A 17,882-nucleotide genomic window follows, 5' to 3' on the forward strand; every position below is an offset into this window, starting at 1 on the left:
CTAAGTGCAAATCCAGCTCCACTGCCCTAAGTAAATGTCACATTGCCGGAGCGAAGTTCCCTCCATCATCCTACTCATACTTTGAAGTGAAACTGCATCTTCTGAAGTCTCCCAATGCCCTGCCCTTAACTGAGGGCTGAGTAACAGGATCATGATCGAGCCTGGAGCAGGCAGGAGATACTTATAAATTCAGAGCAATGAATTCCTTGATTGACTGAACTAAAAATACCAAATTATGAAAGAGTTACATACAGCAATTCCTATTGTTCAATAATATTGTTTCCAGCCAAAATATGGAAATAGTCAACCTCACAGCAGTTCTGATACAGATGATGTGTTTCTTTCATGGTGTAGATTTGAGAGGAGGTGCAGCAGAGGGCATAGCTAACCATACATTTCCCATAAATAGCTATGTAATTTCAACTTAACTGCACTGTAAGGTCTATAAAATCCCTCTATGAAATATATTTTCTATGTGCACCTCATTGATATGGTTGGCTGGATTTAGGTAATTATGTGTAGTTTGAGGTCAATATGGAAAACAGGCCTCAATCATTACTGGCAAGCTCTCTCCAAAAAGAATACACCCCGAGGAGCCCAGTGATCAGGCACCAAGGCAAAAGAGCCAGCAGGTAAGGTACAAAACCTGGGATTGCTTCGTTCAGAACATAATTACTCTCCAGATATCTCAAGGGCAATAAATTAAATCCCAGATGCACATCTGGTAATAAACAATGAAATAATAGAATAGCATCCGTGTAAATCATCTCTCTGGTAACAGAAGCATCTTCTTCCAAATAGGACAGCATACGAACATGTTTAACAGCCTTTTGCAAGACATTCTGCTGCAACTGAGCTATACAATTTAACATTCCTGATGTAAAACAGGTGTCTAGAGCTCACTGTGAAGCACCCTTATCCAGAAGATGGTCACTGTGTGAATAAATCTGTAGGGAGAGCCTTCACTACTGCATGCTCCCCATCAGTAACCAAAGGGAATATCCAGAATCAGCAGACAGCTGGAAATAGATGTCTTATCACTCTGTTTCCCTTCTCCTACCTATGAGCGGTGCAACATCCTTAATGCATGAAGAACTTAGGCATAAAGCATTGGTATGTAGACTGTTTTGGAAAGGAATGACATTTTACTATGATGCAGCAATATGATACTTTCAAAATAATCCAGAAATAAAATCCATTTCAAAGTCCACATAATAAAGGAATATTAAAATATGATTAATGAGGCACTTTAATAGATCTTGAGAAAAATTTCTCTTCAAGTTTCTATTTCCTGTTTTAAAACTTTATCAGTGCTTGAAGAACAAAAACATTATTGCTGCCTTGAAATTTTAGCACCAAGTTGCACAGATCTGAAGAGTCTGTAATACCGACAGAAGAGGTGCATTGCACAGGAGCTAGACTATGCTTCACATAGGCTCCAAAACTTGCTTTTGAAACTTATTCCCTCTGAATCAGACCTCAAGCACCTGAAGTCCTGGTACTATCTTTTTTAATATTAATTTCTTATCAATGTAAGTAACATGTTAGGAAAAATTTCCTACACAACCAACAACTGATTAATTTCAAGTAACTGCTGGACTATTCACTTTATACAAATAGAGAATTCAAATGTACAATGACTCAGAGAGAACACTCCCTAATCAAAAATGCAAAGTCAGTTTGGATCAAAGGGAGTTGTAATATGTTTAAGTTTTTTCTACTCTCTGTTCTGTTCTTCTTAATATTCTTATGCAGCTCGAGTAACATATATACCAACCTGTTCAAGGCTTCATCAAATCTTTCCTTCTTACTAGATAAGGGCTATTCATGCCCGGACCAAACAGTACCCATTAGGATACATATTAGTGACCTTTCTCTCTGCAGAGTTTCTCTGAGTACATACTGTCTAAAGCACTGGTGCAACATATGACTTGAGCTTTAATCACATATGATAAACCAGAAATTTCACAGGCTACAAAAACCTGAATTTTGCAGACATGTCAGACTCTTCATAATACAGCAGTAAGTGTACTAACACAGGTGCTGGAGAACTCATTATGCATCTACTTGGACTGAAAGAAAAACATCGCCCTCCAGGCACTTTGCATGAAGACAATTCCATTTCCAAAACCAGAGCTGTCTGGTAGCAGGCTCCTACATGTTTCCTACAGGATGGGAAGGGAAAAAAAAAAAAAAAAAAAAAAAAAACAAGAAAACTAGCATAAGCTACAACAGAGAGAGAAGGCATTTTGAAGAAATACTTTGTGTTCTTTGGTAGAACATCTATCAGTAGCATTAATGGCTAAATCTTCAAGTTCTCCCAGGCCCAAATCTACTACTGGGCTACAAAAATGTATAGCAGAGCTATACATGAAGGGCAACACACGCTTTCATCACCCTTAGGAACAAAGGATATGTTTAGTTCATTAAGACTTGAAGCATTTCAGATGCCTGAAGAGACTGTGCTGCATCGCGCAAAAAATATCAATTGCTATAATGTATACCATCTGTAACGACCTACAGGTTACACAGCAGTTGCTTTCTCTTTTTAATATCTGTATTCCTGAAAAATTGACTTTGCTATTCCTAAGGAAACTGAAGATATTAGTTAAGTTTTTCAGTGCGACAGAGGCTATTGTCAGCCAGAACCACATGCAATTTATTTTATTAAACATGACCTAATCACAGTTGTATGATACCATTTGTTGTTGTCTTCTCAGAGCAAGGCCAGCAGTATTAGAAGCATTGCTTTTATGGGACACACTAAGGGACAAGGGAAGCTTCTGCTGCATTAGCTCCAAAATCGTTTGCCAAATCCCCATCTTATACTACATAACTTCAGGGGAAGAAAAGGAAAAAACAAAACAAAACAAAAACCCACCCAAACCCCAACAAAACCACCACCACCCCAGGAAAAAAATTCACCTTCTACCTACTGAGACAAGTACTAAGAGAACCAGGCCTCAGCAAGTTCTAGCCTCGAACTTCACAGTTTGTTAGATATCAAAAGGGCTCATAATAATTAGCTATTTGTCTTGCTTGACTATGACAAAATGTCTGAAAGCTAGCTCTGCCAGTTTAATAAACAGTTATAAGTCAATGCTATCTGCAAACATAGGAGCATCAGTGTCCTAGTATTTACATTTCGTTGTGAACTGCATTACATTGTATAAACAAATGACTTAGAAAATTCTAAATCTTGCAGACTTCAAGGAGGTATTTCAGTCTTTAAGCCTCCACAAGGGAAGAGATTTTTAAAAAAAAAAACAAAAAAGAAAAAAAGAGAGAGCAAGCACACACACATGCAAGAGTAAGATGGAGAGTTAATGTAGCCATATTATAAAGAAATAAAATCCAATTCAGGAAAAATTCATTCTGATTTCTATTTTTTTGTGATCAGAAGTATAAACTGGTAGTTCTAACAAACAATCACTGGAAACCAGTTTTAGTAGAAGTGTACCCTTTTGCTAAATCAGCTCCAAATCTATGGTTTAAAGTCAGAAGATGAACCACCCCATTAATCCTAATCAGATTCAGTTTTATTGGATTATAGTGGGAAATAATAGGGATCCATTAAAACCATACCTTTTTTTCTTCTGTGAGGGTGGAAACAAAAGGACAAACTGGAGAATGACCTTTAAACATGGGCTCAAGACAGCCTATACTTATTCTGTAATTCATTATAATAACTGCTGTACAGTGTCTCACAGCTCTCTCCAAGAGTAAAGCCCTGAAGTAACTATTTGCTGAAGCTATACACTCCTGCATCGTTACTTGCTAGCTAATTTGAGTATCAGTTGGTGGCTAGCAAATCTGGAAAACATGCAATCCAACAGTGCATTCTTTCAACTCATGGGTTTTCAGCCCACAGACCAGCTTTATCTCAAAAGCAGGGATGTATTTTCAGCTATATTTTCAGACTCGTGTTTTTCAGAAGTTTAAACATTTAACCTATGGGATAAGCAGGCTTAAAAGGAAAAAAAAAAAAAAAAAGGCAGCACAAAGCAGAATGTCTTACTCCTTTTCTCAAGAGAACTCTACTCGCCAAGTAGTCCCAATGAAGCAATTGGGGCTTTGAAAGCAGGAACATTTGATGCAGACATGAAGAAAAACAGTAGGATCTTGTCCTCTTGTGTGGCATTTTGAAATTGTGTGCCTTGAATTGCTCAGTTGTGATTCCTATCCCACTAAAGAAGGGTAGGGAACTATCACACCAGAAGGTTTCTTCTCATGGCATTGAGTCAACACTAACTGACATTTATAGGACTTAGAGTAAACCACAGCTGTGTTCTGTTAGAAAACACGACTGTAGGAGCCTCCCCTTTCCAGGCGCAGTCACGTTGCTTCCTAGTACCACCCCTCCAGACTAGGGCTCCTGAAAATTCTCCCAGGCAGAGCTACACATTTGGATGCTGCACACATCAAATGTTAAGTCACTATCTGGTTTAGGCATGTTTGATTCTACCCCAAAGTTAAGCCTTGACTAAACATTTTGTAGCTTCATGTAAAATTTACCAAGAGTTTGTCTATCATACTAAGCTCACAGATCAACTTTAGAACCCCAAAAGCCTTAATTGCTTGTTCTTCGACACCAAGGTCCTGCAATGAGCTTTTCTGCATCAGATTTGAGCACAGAGCAAACTCGAATCAAAGCCATTGAGATTCTCCTGGTTCACCCTGAAACCAGAAACTGGGCTGTGTTTGTGGGTTGATGTTTACTCATGACTGGAGGCAATCATCAGTCAAAAACATGTGAATTTGGGCAGAAAGATAGCAAAATTCAGCATGGTAGTTGATTACAAAAAGTTTGCATGCCTCTAATACTCCATTGATAATAGATTTAAAAAACACTGCTCATATGAAAATAATCTCTATGTGCACTTAATTTCTTTCAGTATTATTGATAAAAGATTTCTAAGATAACTACTCTTTTATTACAAGTATCTCACTGCTACCTAATTCTTCCCAATTAATTCTAACTGCAGATGAATAGATCCTGATGTTTGTTGCCCTCTTTCAAATAAAAAACTGAAATAATTAAAGTCTTCATTCATTAAGGTAGTTAGGAAGACATAACCAGGTACCAGTCATCTCATTACAAGGATTAAGGCTATTCATTTGCTTCAAGTTAGATTCTAAAGTACTCTCCTGAACGGGAGATTTAAATCACCAAATATTTACTTTCTGTGTTCATTACATTCAAACACAAACAAAATAAACTGTCTATCTTGCACAGTGCCTGTAAAATAGACAAATTCCATCCTGCAGAGGTTTCCTAGGAAACCAGGGAAGGCTCAAAGAAACAGAGAAGAGCTGGAAAAAGAAAAAAAAAAACCACACACACACAACTCGAAGAAATAAGTACTCCACATCCTCAATTTTAAAATAATTAGAAAGATATTACTAATAAAAATTATAGCAGTGCAATTCACACTGGTTGGCCCTGGCATTCTTCATAAGGGCAAACATGCACAGCCTGAAGAGATCAAGACTTAACTCTTCTCTCCCCATCATCCCACTCTGCCCCCCAAAAAACTAAAAAAAACCCCAAGAAGTGTGAACGTTTTGATATAGTGTGGTAACTCTGCAGAGCTTTGGTCTGCACATTAAAAGGATGGCCAACCCCTCAGAGAGGTGTGCTTACTCAAACCTTAACAGCAAACAACAGTTTATGTGATTTACTGTCTGGAGATTTCTTTGCTGAGGAGCCAGATTCCACTTCTGAAACTAGTCAGCTATTCAACATGAAAATCCATGCAATTCAAGAAATATATTATTAGCGCAATGACTCAGTACGTATATTGCAGTAGTACCCTGAGGCTTCATTTGAGATCAAGGATGCTTTGTGCTCAGCACTGCACAAATTCATAGGAAGGTCCTTCACTTTACAGTAACAACATAAATCAAAGCATGCCCAAGATACTCAGTATCCAGGTTGTGATTAAAATTTTCTATCACTACAGCAAACGTTTCAACGAAAAAACAAAACAAAACAAAAAAACCAACAGGTGAAGGACAATTTGTCTAACCTCAGTCCTAATTTTTGAAGTAGGCTTCCGGCACTCTGCCAGTCATTAGTATAATTCCAATATTCAGTGCTGTCACAGCAGCCATGCTGTCGTGTTGGCTCTTCCTTCCCCACATGGCTCCATTTTCCATGTTCTGCTTCTCTTGTCGCCAGGCTTAATGTCTCTTACATCAGGTTCTTCCCTTCCTTCATTGCCAATGCATGTTCCAGTATTTTCTGACTCTTGCCAAAGCAAGCATTTAAACATCTGGAAATCATCCTCCATTAGTTTCACCAGCAAGATGCGTCTGTCTTGCAATGTAGTTCCCATACAGTTGGAATGTCTGATATCTTAAGACATCACACTTTATATATAAATATATATATATAAAAATTACACCACATATATCTAACACACTATATATTACACTGCTCTAAAATTTAACATGCAGCAAGTTACAAACACACATGAATTTCTTTTCTAAATTTAAGCATATATACTGGTAGCTTTACAGCCCAAAACATTCCTGATTTAAGAGTTCTAAATTACAGATATTTAAAATAAACATGGAGCAATACATTACAATCTGAATTGTGTTCTTTTTCTAGTGCATGAAATTTGAAATATCTTGTATTTTCAGTAAGACTTCCTAAAAAAAAAAAAGCCTTTAATGAACAAAATGAGATTTCAGATGTAAAACTGGGAGTCTTTTGTATGATCCGCCCATAATGACGACATCAAAGTGCTATGATTTGAATACTAGGTCTATAAAAGTCTTAACTATGTCTTCAAAAGTTGTTGACATGTGCATTCCCCTTCACTACTCGGACAATTCAAGCATTTTTTAAAGGTTCAGTTTTATAAGATACAGGATGGCTAATGCAACAATTCTGTCTTGTAAGCCCTTTGTCAAAAACATTGTTTTAATGCCTCACAGGCCTAAAGAAGCACTGTGAAGGCTGATATATAGCATGTGAAAAGCTCTTGCATGTTCTGCATGAATTAAAGAAAATACACTTTCAACACTGGAGGTTCTTTGACTGCATCATGAAGCTAAGAAGCTGATTACCTTTTCTTTTAGAAACTAATAGTTTTTCAATGCATGCATTAGGGTGCATTGGTTTGGGGTTTTTTATAATAAAAGAAGCCACTCCTTCAATGGAAAATTAATACAGAGGAAAAGAGATACTACTTTCTGTCTACACCTCTGAAGGAGTGGAAAATGCAAACTATCTCCACCCCTCTTCCATGGCCTGAAGTAGGGCAGCAATGCCTCAGCCACAGAGAACCACGGGCTCCTTGAGAGGTACGAGTACCACCTCACACTCAGTGCCTCTCTGCAAGTTCCTGCCTCTCTTGCTTCCCTTCGTCTTTCCTTCTCAGAGCTTTGGACACACTGAGGATGACTCAGTCTGGCAGGTGTGCACACAGCAAAAGTCTTGAATAAGAGATTCAGTCCTCAGAACAGCTGTCCTATTCAAGTCTGGGTCCCTTAAATTTCCATTTTACCATCTTTATTCTCCATAAATTACCACTTAGGCTGACACTGGACTTGATTACTGAAGGATGAACAAAAGCCTCTCATCCTTTTCCTCATGCTTTTCTGCCTAACAGATCATGAGAACTATATTTTTCTTTACCAAATCCTATGTGACAAATAAGAGCATCCTTAGTTTTAGCCCCCTCTGATCAGAGAGCACAACACAAACTCTGTTATCATCACTCCAGCCTACACTTTTCCAAGATAATTCTCTTATTTGTATTTCTTACCCGTATTTTTGCACAGATGGCAAGCATTTCATTCCTCATTATCATCTATGAATTTGATTAACATCCTGATTCTTTCCTGATCTAGATTACAGAAGACTGTCTGTGAAACCCTGAGGTTTCATCCACAATAAAGATACCTTACTCTTAATCACGTACCTGCATTTAATTTTCCCGCCACTCACAACAGCAACGTTCAAGCCGATACTAACTTCAAGATTTCATAAAACAGTGAACCAAATGCTTTACTGGCAGTGACATGCTTTTACATCAAAACAGCATAAAGCCATCAAGTAACAGCCTTTTAAAATTATTGGTGGGGCAACTCCAGAACTATGTATTTCCAGAATGTTCCAGAACTATAATAAATTACCCTTCCTTGATAGAAATAATACTCGACAGCTAAAGACACCTTCAGCCAGATCAGTATCAGCAGCCATGATGTTAGAAAAAGTTAAGCCAGGAAGACCCCAGAACCACAACATGCTTTGCTAGCTGGAGCCCTCAGTGGTTAATCTCCATTTTAGTTGATTTAGTTGGCAGGTTTCTATGGGCCTGGTCACAGCTACCACAGTGAATGCTCTCCCCTTTTTTGACCGTAACTTCTTGTGCAAAGTGTTACTACCATTGGGACTGGGACACATGCAAAGATAAATGACATTAAAGTATATTCTCATTTTCTGATGGGAAGAGGAATTTCAGGAAACCTTCAGGAGTCTTAGAGGAGTAAGACGACCTGGCTACTCAATGGTATCTTTCTTACCAGGAGGCTCATCATTAATGTTAAGAGAGAAACCCAAAGATAGATCATACTTTATTTAAAAAAAAAAAAAAATGCTTATTGGTCATATTACTTGTTAATGATAATTATAATTCATAATTCATGTCAACTGAGTGTTTATAATCCAGGGTAACTTGATTTCCATAAAATAGCGCTGGCTAAACCATCCTTGTGCCTAATAAACCTAATCATACATCCTAGTCTAAAGGAAGCTCCTCTTGCCAGTAAGATTTCAATTATTTATCTCAACACTGCGCCATGGGATGCTGTTATCCAATCACTGAACATGTGAGGAATTTGGAAAACTTAAGGCACTGCAGCTGAGTGGAAAAAAACACTTTAAGATAGACAGGAAACAAGACAAAAAATAATTGTCATAGCATAGCAATCACTGTGACATTACATCATGTTTTCATTAGATCAAAAGATTTGTTAGAACCCTGTAAAGAAAACATTTTTGAAAAGTTGAGTGGAAAACGGGCAATCAAGCAAACGCAGCTTCTGTTCACTGCTTCTGCTTTAATTTTTTCCTTAAATATTTTATCTTGACCTACTGGGATATTTCACAGGACAGGAGACTAGAAAGTGATTAAGGTCTCTATATTTTTTGGAAGTGAAATGATTGCTTTAAACAAAACCCTCAGCATAACCTCTGAGGTTACCTGTAGTAATACAGCTATCCATGTACAGCTAACAGTTCTTAAATAAGGAACAGTTTCTTCCCGGATTTTAGCCTGTATTTTCATTACCATTTTAACACGCAGTATTAATCTTGGAGCAACTGGGCTAGGACAGACTCATGATAACACCTTTTACCTCCCTTAATCTCTTCCTGCACTACACTGTCATTGTGTCTTTAATGCTTCACTTCAGATGGTCGGCTTGCTGAAGGATGCTGGCAAGCATTTCATGACCAAAGAGTATTTGGAGAAGATACTGTATGGACCTTCTCAGGCAGACATCTACTGCGCAGCAGGGAACAGGCTTCAGTCAGACAGTTTACTCTTCTATTCCTACTCTAAATGAGTTCATGTCCAAAACTCTGAATTCCTGCCAGCAGTATCAGAGTCACTGCTTGTGTTTCTATTCAGCCACATTATCCAAAGAACAGGGGCACAGAGATTCAAATTAATTCTTTAGTTCTCCCATGCTACCGTTACATAGTCCAAAGGCTATAAATGAAAACTAGTGAAGACACAAAACACCATGGAAGTTTTTCAGTATAAAAACAACTCCATTATATCATTCTCCCTACTGTACTATTTACACAAAGCTGCAGAAAAATACAAATTCTCCAAAACTCCAATCAAGTTTCAGCTGGCAGCAGCATAGTCAAAGAACAACCGTAGACCAGCTCTCCAAAGACAAGACCTATCTTCAGCAGCTAATAAAAGCGGAATCCCCAGGGTCTGGCTGAATAGAGGTTCCCTGTGCAGAGAGTATCCTACCACTGGCCCTCTGACAATCACTCTTAAGTCTTCATGCTTATATAACACATGACCTTTCTGCAGCAAACATGGGTGGGATAGTAGAATAATGGAATTGTTTCTTACTACAAGAATAAAAGACAGCACAGCAGGCTATGAAAAATGTATGTTGCTTACTCGCAAAAGATAATTGTAAGTAACAGTTTGGATATTTTAATTACCACAGCACCAAGGGCTTATGAGCATCCAAAGCTTCCTACATGCTGTGGTTCTTATAACCATAAATCAACCTATAAAACAAGAATTTATACAAACAAATTATGCCACTTCCTCTAGACAGTATCACTGTTTAAAACAAGAATTTATACAAATTGTGCCACTTCCTATAGACAGTATCACTGTTTAAAACAAGAATTTATACAAATTGTGCCACTTCCTATAGACAGTATCACTGTTTTATCCTCTCCAGTAGTTCAGCAACAGCACTAAGTTCAAATTCCTCAGAATTTAAATCAGGAAAAGCATACATTATAGAACATAATCTGTGACAAAAACTGTGGAGAAAAGGTATAATTTGTACACACATAACGTATTGATTACATTAAAGATGTAAACAGTACACGATGTGACCTCTGAAGTACCTTTCATCCTCAAAGTGTTAGGTGATTTACAAGCCATCTTTCTTCGCCTTGAAAGTACCTGATTCCTTAAATATTGGAAGAACACTTATTTTATACTACTGAAAGAAACACATTTTCCTCACTCCCTTCACATTATGCTTTGAATTAATGCATAAGACATTCCAGTTTAAATTACACCTCACCTTCTGCATGATAGCCTCACCAGAGCTTTTGAAGGGCAGTTTAACAAAGTGGGTCTGTTGCACTTTGAGATTTCAGGCAGCGAGTGCAACAAACTTTGCTCGTGCTCTGGATGTTCAAACTCCAAGAAGCCTTTGTCAAAAACTGAAATTCCAAGTTAATATGATTAATTTAATCATTTTACGCTAAATGATACTTGGTTTTGCCCTGTACATTAGATTAATAGGTTCCTTTGCCTATAAAATAAGTGCAAGCCCAGTCTCTCTTCCCTGGCCCAACTGAGAATCCACTGGATTAGCACTTTATTCTTTCTAAGAAGGATTTCTGAGAAAAAAATTTATATCATCAGGACTTTACACACAAAAATGTGCTGGGTCACAAAGACAAACATGGGTAGAACAATCAGTGTACATATAAGGATAGATCACATGCCTCCAGCTGGAATTTCGACTATTTTTTATTATTTCTCTATTATTTTTTGGCACTGAGTTCGTTGCCTTTTTCTGTATATGGAAAAATAGTTGTACACAGGCCATGAACATCTGCTCAGTTTTTTTAAAGGATCAGTGTTGCATGAAGGTCTGCCTTCAGAGTTTCTGCTTCCCCACACGTACACAAGAATCTGTGTTTCTTTTCTCACAAAACACAAAAAAACAAGTAACGTGGTGAGTTGACCCATTCTAGTTCTAACCACAGAAAAATCGTATAACTTCCAGTTAACCCAGACAGAAATAGTAAATAGTACTTAAACACCAAGTGCTGTTCCTATGCAGGGTTTCCTAGCTAAATTTATAATAAATTGAGAGGTTTGGTGGACATCTATTTTCTCTGAAAACTGTTAAAGAGTTAAGAAATTAAAAAAGGCTTATTTTTATGTTAATATACATTACTGTTAAACGGGACCAATCCTGCAATGTCTTACATGAACAAATCAACCCAACAGAATGTTATCATATTGAAACAAATTGCAAAGATGAAAGGACTTTACAAAGAAATGAAGTGTGAGCATGCCAAAATGTGAATGAGAGCATGAAGTGACCATTTAGTTTCTATGGCAATAATCTATATTTGTAAATATTGTGGCAAAAAAAATGCCAGCACTAACAACCACAACACACAATTATTCTTCAATCACAAAGTATTTTCTAAAAAGAACAAGCTAATGGGGATAGCTTAACCTGACCCTCAATTTTATGTGTTCCATAATTCTGAGTAAAAGTTTGCTTCTGAGCACGAGGAATCTTCTTGAAGACTCTTCCTGTGGAAATTTCTGTGCAGAGTCTCCTTCCCACACTTTTATAGGCAGGGAAGCCAACCACAAATATTCAGAAGTCATGAGTCAGTCCCCAAAGAACTGTGACTTCTTTTTTTTCTAAATAATGGATTCTCATTTTCTGCTTGTTTAGAGCTATAATCACTTCTATTTTCAAGTTATTTGCTATGATTAGACCCACAAACATAGATACCTAGGCACGTGCACACATAGATGCACGCTTTTTCCCTAAGTAGAGGTACACATATAAGTGAATGACCTTGGGATCTGGAACTTTGGGGAAAAAGAATCAAATACAGGACAAACAGGTGATCAGGCCCAGCGAGCATGGGTTTATGAAAGGCAGCTCCTGCTTGACTAACCTGATCTCCTTCTACGTCAAGGTGATTCGCTTAGTGGATGAGGGAAAGGCTGTGGATGTTGTCTACCTAGACTTTAGCAAAGCCTTTGACGCTGTTTCCCACAGCATTCACAGGGAGGAACTGGCTGCTCATGGCTTGGATGGGTGTATTCTTCGCTGGGTAAAAAACTGGCTGGATGGCCAGGCTCAAAGTGGTGCTGAATGGAGTTAAATCCAGTTGGCAGACAGTCACAAGTGGTGTTCCCCAGGGCTCTGGACAAGGGGATCGAGTGCGCCCTGAGTAAGTCTGCAGATGACACCAAGTCGTGCAGGAGTGTTGATCCACTTGAGGGTAGGAAGGCTCTGCAGAGGGATCTGGACAGGCTGGATCAACAGCCTGAGGCCAACTGTACAAGGTTCAACAAGGCTCAGTGCCGGGTCCTCCACTTGGGTCACAACCACCCCACACAATGCTACAGGCTCTGGAAAGAGCAGCTGGAAAGCTACCTGGCGGAAAAGGACCTGGGGGTGTTGGTTGACAGCTGGTTGAGTATAAGCCAGCAGTGTGCCCAGGTGGCCAAGGTCAACAACATCCTGGCTTGTGTCAGAAATAGCGTGGCCAGTAGGACTAGGGAAGTGATTGTCCCCCTGTACTCAGCACTGGTGAAGCTGCACCTCAAATACTGTGTTCAGTTTCGAGCCCCTCACTACAGGAAAGACACTGAGGTGCTGGAGCACATCCAGAAGGGCAACGAGGCTGGTGAAATGTCTGGAGCACAAGTCCTGTGAGGAGCGGCTGAAGGAACTGGAGTTGTTTACCCTGGAGAAAAGGAGGCTCAGGGGAGACCTTATCACTCTCTACAAGTACCTGAAAGGAGGCTATAGTGAGGTGGGTGTTGATCTCTTCTCCCAAGTGACAAGTGATAGGACAAGAGGACATGGTCTCAAGTTGAACTGGGAAAGTTTAGATTGGATATCAGGAAAAATTTCTTCACCAAGAGGGTTGTCAAGCACTGGAACAGGCTGCCCAGGGAAGTGGCTGTCGCCATCCCTGGAGGTATTTAAAAGACATGTAGATGTGGTGCTTAGGGACATGGTTTAGTGGTAGACTTGGCAGTGCTAGGTTAACAGTTGGACTCAATGATCTTAAAGGTCTTTTCCAACCTAAATGATTCTGTGATCCTAAATATCATAATATCCTTGCTAGAATTGTGAGAATTAGCAAGGCTTTTTTTTTTTTTTGCCCCTTCATATGCTCTTTAGGAGCTTTGAGGACTCTTTACAAAGATGAATGACCCATTAAAACCATCTGGCATGAATGCTTAATAATTCTTCTACCTCCTCATAGCTACAATGGACTTTCCCTTGCCATCACATTCCCAACACTTGCCCCAGTGAGGAGATTGTGCAACATATTAACCTCTTTTCTCTCTAAAGATAATGCCTCTAGTATCAGTGAGGGGATAACGGACATATTTAATAGCCCCCAAACAGCTGATTTGTTCCTGTCTCCATTAAGGCCAGTCCATTCTCCTTTCTCCTTTACATGGTTTCCAGACAAAGTGTAAGACCTTGAAAACTCAAAAGAGGATCATGAATTCAAATTGGGTTTGTTTGCTCACACTGTCAGACAAGGCAAATTAGATTTAAATTAATACCAGGGCTCACGCTGATCTCAGCTGAACTAGGGCTGACACCACAAGAGTGGGATGGGGAAGGATAAATTGCCACAAAATTCACAGACAAGGGTGTGTTGCAGAAACTGATGAGAACCTAAAGACAGAGGATTGCAGTGAGAAATATGGGAGATGGTGGCAAAAGACCATCACTGCCATGTCCACGTGGAATTTGCGCAAACAAATCCTCTTGAAGGAGATGATTCCCACAATTTCAGCTCTGGTTCAAGTTGACTGGGAAGTCTTCCACTGAAGGTGTGTTTCTACTTTTCTTAAATAACTTCCTTGAATAAAGCAATCACATTTACACTCACAAGTGGATGGGAAAGGATCCCAGAAGCATACACTGCTTCTGCTAGTAGTTTCTTCTATCCTGAGTCCTAAGGAAAGAGGAAAGATAATACAGTGTGGAAATCCCTACACCAAAATTTTGGGGCTTCCAAGCATGCAGTGCTTAAACAGCATGTAATTTCAGTCATCTCCTGGGCACTTTTTGGCCTGCATTTCTGAACTCATCTGGACACCTACACAGAAATTAAAACCAGGACCTTTCAGTCTCACCAGGATTTTGCAGTCCTGACTTTATTCCTAAATAACTTTTTAATAGGGACATTTAAAACAGCTGTTCTCAGGATGACCAATTTTGTTTTGTAAGATTGAAAGTATCTGTTTTCCATGTTTTTATGTGCATTTTAAGTGTGTATACTATATAACACTACCAGCCAAGTGTTTTTGAGCAAAACAAATCAATCTGCAAAGGTTCCAAAAGAAAAAAATGAATACAGAAACTGGTATCACTTAAAAGCACAGCAGTGGTTAAGTGCCAAAAAAAAAAAAAATATGTTAAGCAGTATGTTTGAAGAAGTATTACAGATCTTTCATTAATTTTTAAGCCATTTTACCTGCTTTATTCTATTCAACTTAGCTATCAATATCACTCACCCTTATCATGATAAAGTCTGTAACATAATTCTGCAAAAGCTATTTCTTTCTTCCACTGTGGTTGAGGTTGACAACCTGTATTTAATCCTTCTCATTTTTTCTAGGACTGGCCTGAAAAAATGACTGGTAAAACACCATTTCACATACTTTCTGAAAGTCTGGTAGTTTTTTCTAATCTAAGCTTCCTGAAGCACCTTCCTTTACTTCCCCAGATACCTCCAATATTTGTTTACTATAGCACCTATATTCAAATGACACATATGACCAACTGAATGGGGAGAAGCGAAACAGCTGTATAGACAAAATCACCAGCAGTACAATACAATGTACACTGATGTTAGACCTCTGCACAAGTACTAAAACCCAGATAAACCAAGGGTAAAACCCTGCCCATTCTGCAGCATTTGTGGGCTTCAATCAGGAACTAAATAAAACCTGAAACCCCTTGTTTATGCAATTAAACCAGATCAATCTGCAGGATGTACCCCCCTTTCTTCCTCACTGTGCCCCATCCCTTACAACACACTCAAATAGCTTTGAGGGTTTTTCTAATATGATAAACATTGGAGAAGGAGCCTCCTTGTATGTATGGTAGGCAGAAGCTATTACATTTTCAAACAGGAAGATGAGTAAGTCAGTAAGTGCAAACAGATGTCACTAATTTATTACAATGGATTTTGCTCTCTTACTTACCACGTACCTCTCAGTTTCCTCAGCCATCAGCATATAGGAAGTACATCCCAGGTGTTGCTACATTACTGGCTCATCCCATAATTTCCATAATAGCAACAAACTAGTGAATGACACTTAATAACTCCACAGAAATCTCACATAAAATTTGCCTTTTTTTTAACAGCAAAAAAAGCTATCATTTTTACTAAATGGATACCAAAAAATGAAGTCAATGTTTTCACAACTGTTTTCTTTGCTATTACGTGTAACTGAAAAATGGATAATATATGCCTCCCTTTATGGCAAATCCATGAATTATACTCCCAAGATTATATGAAGTGCCCCCTCTATGGGACTTCTCACACAGCTGTGCGTAGTCAGGACAGTCTCATTTTGCTTCGTAGAACAAAAGTTTCGGAATTATTGCACTGTTTTATTCATCAGGCTTTGACTCCTCCTCACTTGTGCAACGCAGCGTATTAGCAGAGAAGTTCAATTACAAGAAAAATTAAACTCTTGAAAATGAGTGATAAAATAATTGCAAACGGTATTGTAGGGTAACGTACTAGTCCCTTTGTTGGGCGCTATTTGAAAAGCCAGGGTTACAGGCAAGAAGCCTAGGAAGTCTGTTCGGTACAAGGGCTCCCGGCTGCCCCACAACCAGCGCTCCCCCATTCCAGGAAACCGACCCCCCCCGAGCCCCGCATCCCCCGAGCGAGGGAGGCGACAGGCACCGCGCGTCCTCCCACCGCCGGCCTCGCTCTCTCAGGCATCGAAATTATATTAAGTAAAAACGAATATAAAGCAGCCGAAGCAAGATCAGGTTACGCGGGCCAGGTAGGCAGCTCGCCAGCCCACCGGGCTGGCTACCAAGGGCCGCTGCCCCGCGAAGCCAGCGCCGGGGCCGGGAGGGGACCACCACCGCCTGCCCCCGGGCTCCAGCAGCGAGCGGCTGGGTGGCAGCGGGGGGGGGGCAGATGGAGAAGAGGAGAGAAAGAAAAGGATAGAGGGGAAATCCACGTTTCTGTACTTCTCTAAAACAAAGAATGTGGGAAAGCAGATGTAGACGACTCCGCCCTGCAAGGCTTCAGTGTTTACTTCTCCCGCTCGGCTGGCAGCCCGGCCGCTCGCCCCCCAGCCCGGCCGCTCGCCCCCCAGCCCGGCCCAGGGCTCAGCCCAGCGCTCCCCGGCTGCTCTTGGCCTTGGGTCGTGCCTCCCGCTCCGCACCCGCAGCGACCCCGCAAAGCCCAAGCCCGGCTTCCAGAGAGCTTCCCTCTCGCCTCTGCTCAGACGCCCGAGCGCAAACCTCGCTGCCCCTTCGCTGTATATAAATGCAAAAGTCTCGTTACTCTTGTACCCCAGAGGGTATAAAGAGTGGGGGATTGCTGTATTTTTTTTAGTGGGAGAGAGAGAGAAACTCACCACCATCATATTCTTCCTCTTCTTGTGCTTTTATGGTTACAAATCGCCCTAATAAAGCAGCAAGGATGAAAAAAGTTCTCGTTTGTACCCAGATTGCCATCATGCCTAGATATTAGGCATGTATCCTTCTGGGCAGCAAAAAGTGCAGAAACGCAAGGTTATTTTAGCACCATGAAGCCAGCTGGGGAGTCTCTCTGCCTTTCAGCATCAGTTCCAGGACAAAAGTCTGCGAGCCCTTTTTTTCAGCACCAGCTCCAGCGCAGTCTGCAAACACTCCTTTCAGGGGATGCAGCTTTAAATAGGAAGAATGCTGCCTCCACTTCTCTTCCTGCCCCTTTTCAGCTCGTTCAGGCTCCTAATCATCCACTCCCTGCCAAGCAACAGTCTGATTGATGGTAAATAACCGAATCAGAGCTGGCTTCACTCTTCCTTGAACTTTTCTCTTTACGAGCACACTTGCAGGATATTTTCCTGCTGCTGTGCAGTGCATGTGCTGCGTGAGGACCATTTATTAAGCAAGCAAAGCGTAGTTCCGTGAGAAGCTGTCAGGAAGAGAAAGCGCTGCTTTTCGCACACCCAGCCCACACTTCCTGGGAATGGAGGGTGTAGCCCCCTTTGGGGCCGATTCCCTTATTAGGAACTTGATCCCTTCCAGCTTGCTGAGAAGAGGATTTCCTCCTCTTCCCTGGTAACTGTCCCCTGCCTTGCTGTGGCTGCGTTATCAAACACAACTCCAGTCCCTTGAGAGGGGCC

At 40.2% G+C, this 17,882-nt stretch overlaps 1 protein-coding gene across 1 annotated transcript in view; it reads right to left on the reverse strand.

The window, feature by feature from the left end:
* COL5A2 (collagen type V alpha 2 chain) overlaps positions 1-17,381 on the reverse strand; it is a 113,060-nt gene extending 95,679 nt beyond the window's left edge. Inside the window, exon 1 of the mRNA XM_074872682.1 lies at positions 17,130-17,381. Within this exon, the coding sequence (XP_074728783.1) occupies positions 17,130-17,232 (103 nt within the window). The 5' untranslated portion in view covers positions 17,233-17,381. The remainder of the gene's footprint in view (positions 1-17,129) is intronic.
* Positions 17,382-17,882: the final 501 nt, after the last annotated feature.

The sequence above is a fragment of the Strix uralensis genome, chromosome 6, assembly GCF_047716275.1.
Source record: "Strix uralensis isolate ZFMK-TIS-50842 chromosome 6, bStrUra1, whole genome shotgun sequence".
In the NCBI taxonomy this organism is placed as follows: domain Eukaryota; kingdom Metazoa; phylum Chordata; class Aves; order Strigiformes; family Strigidae; genus Strix; species Strix uralensis.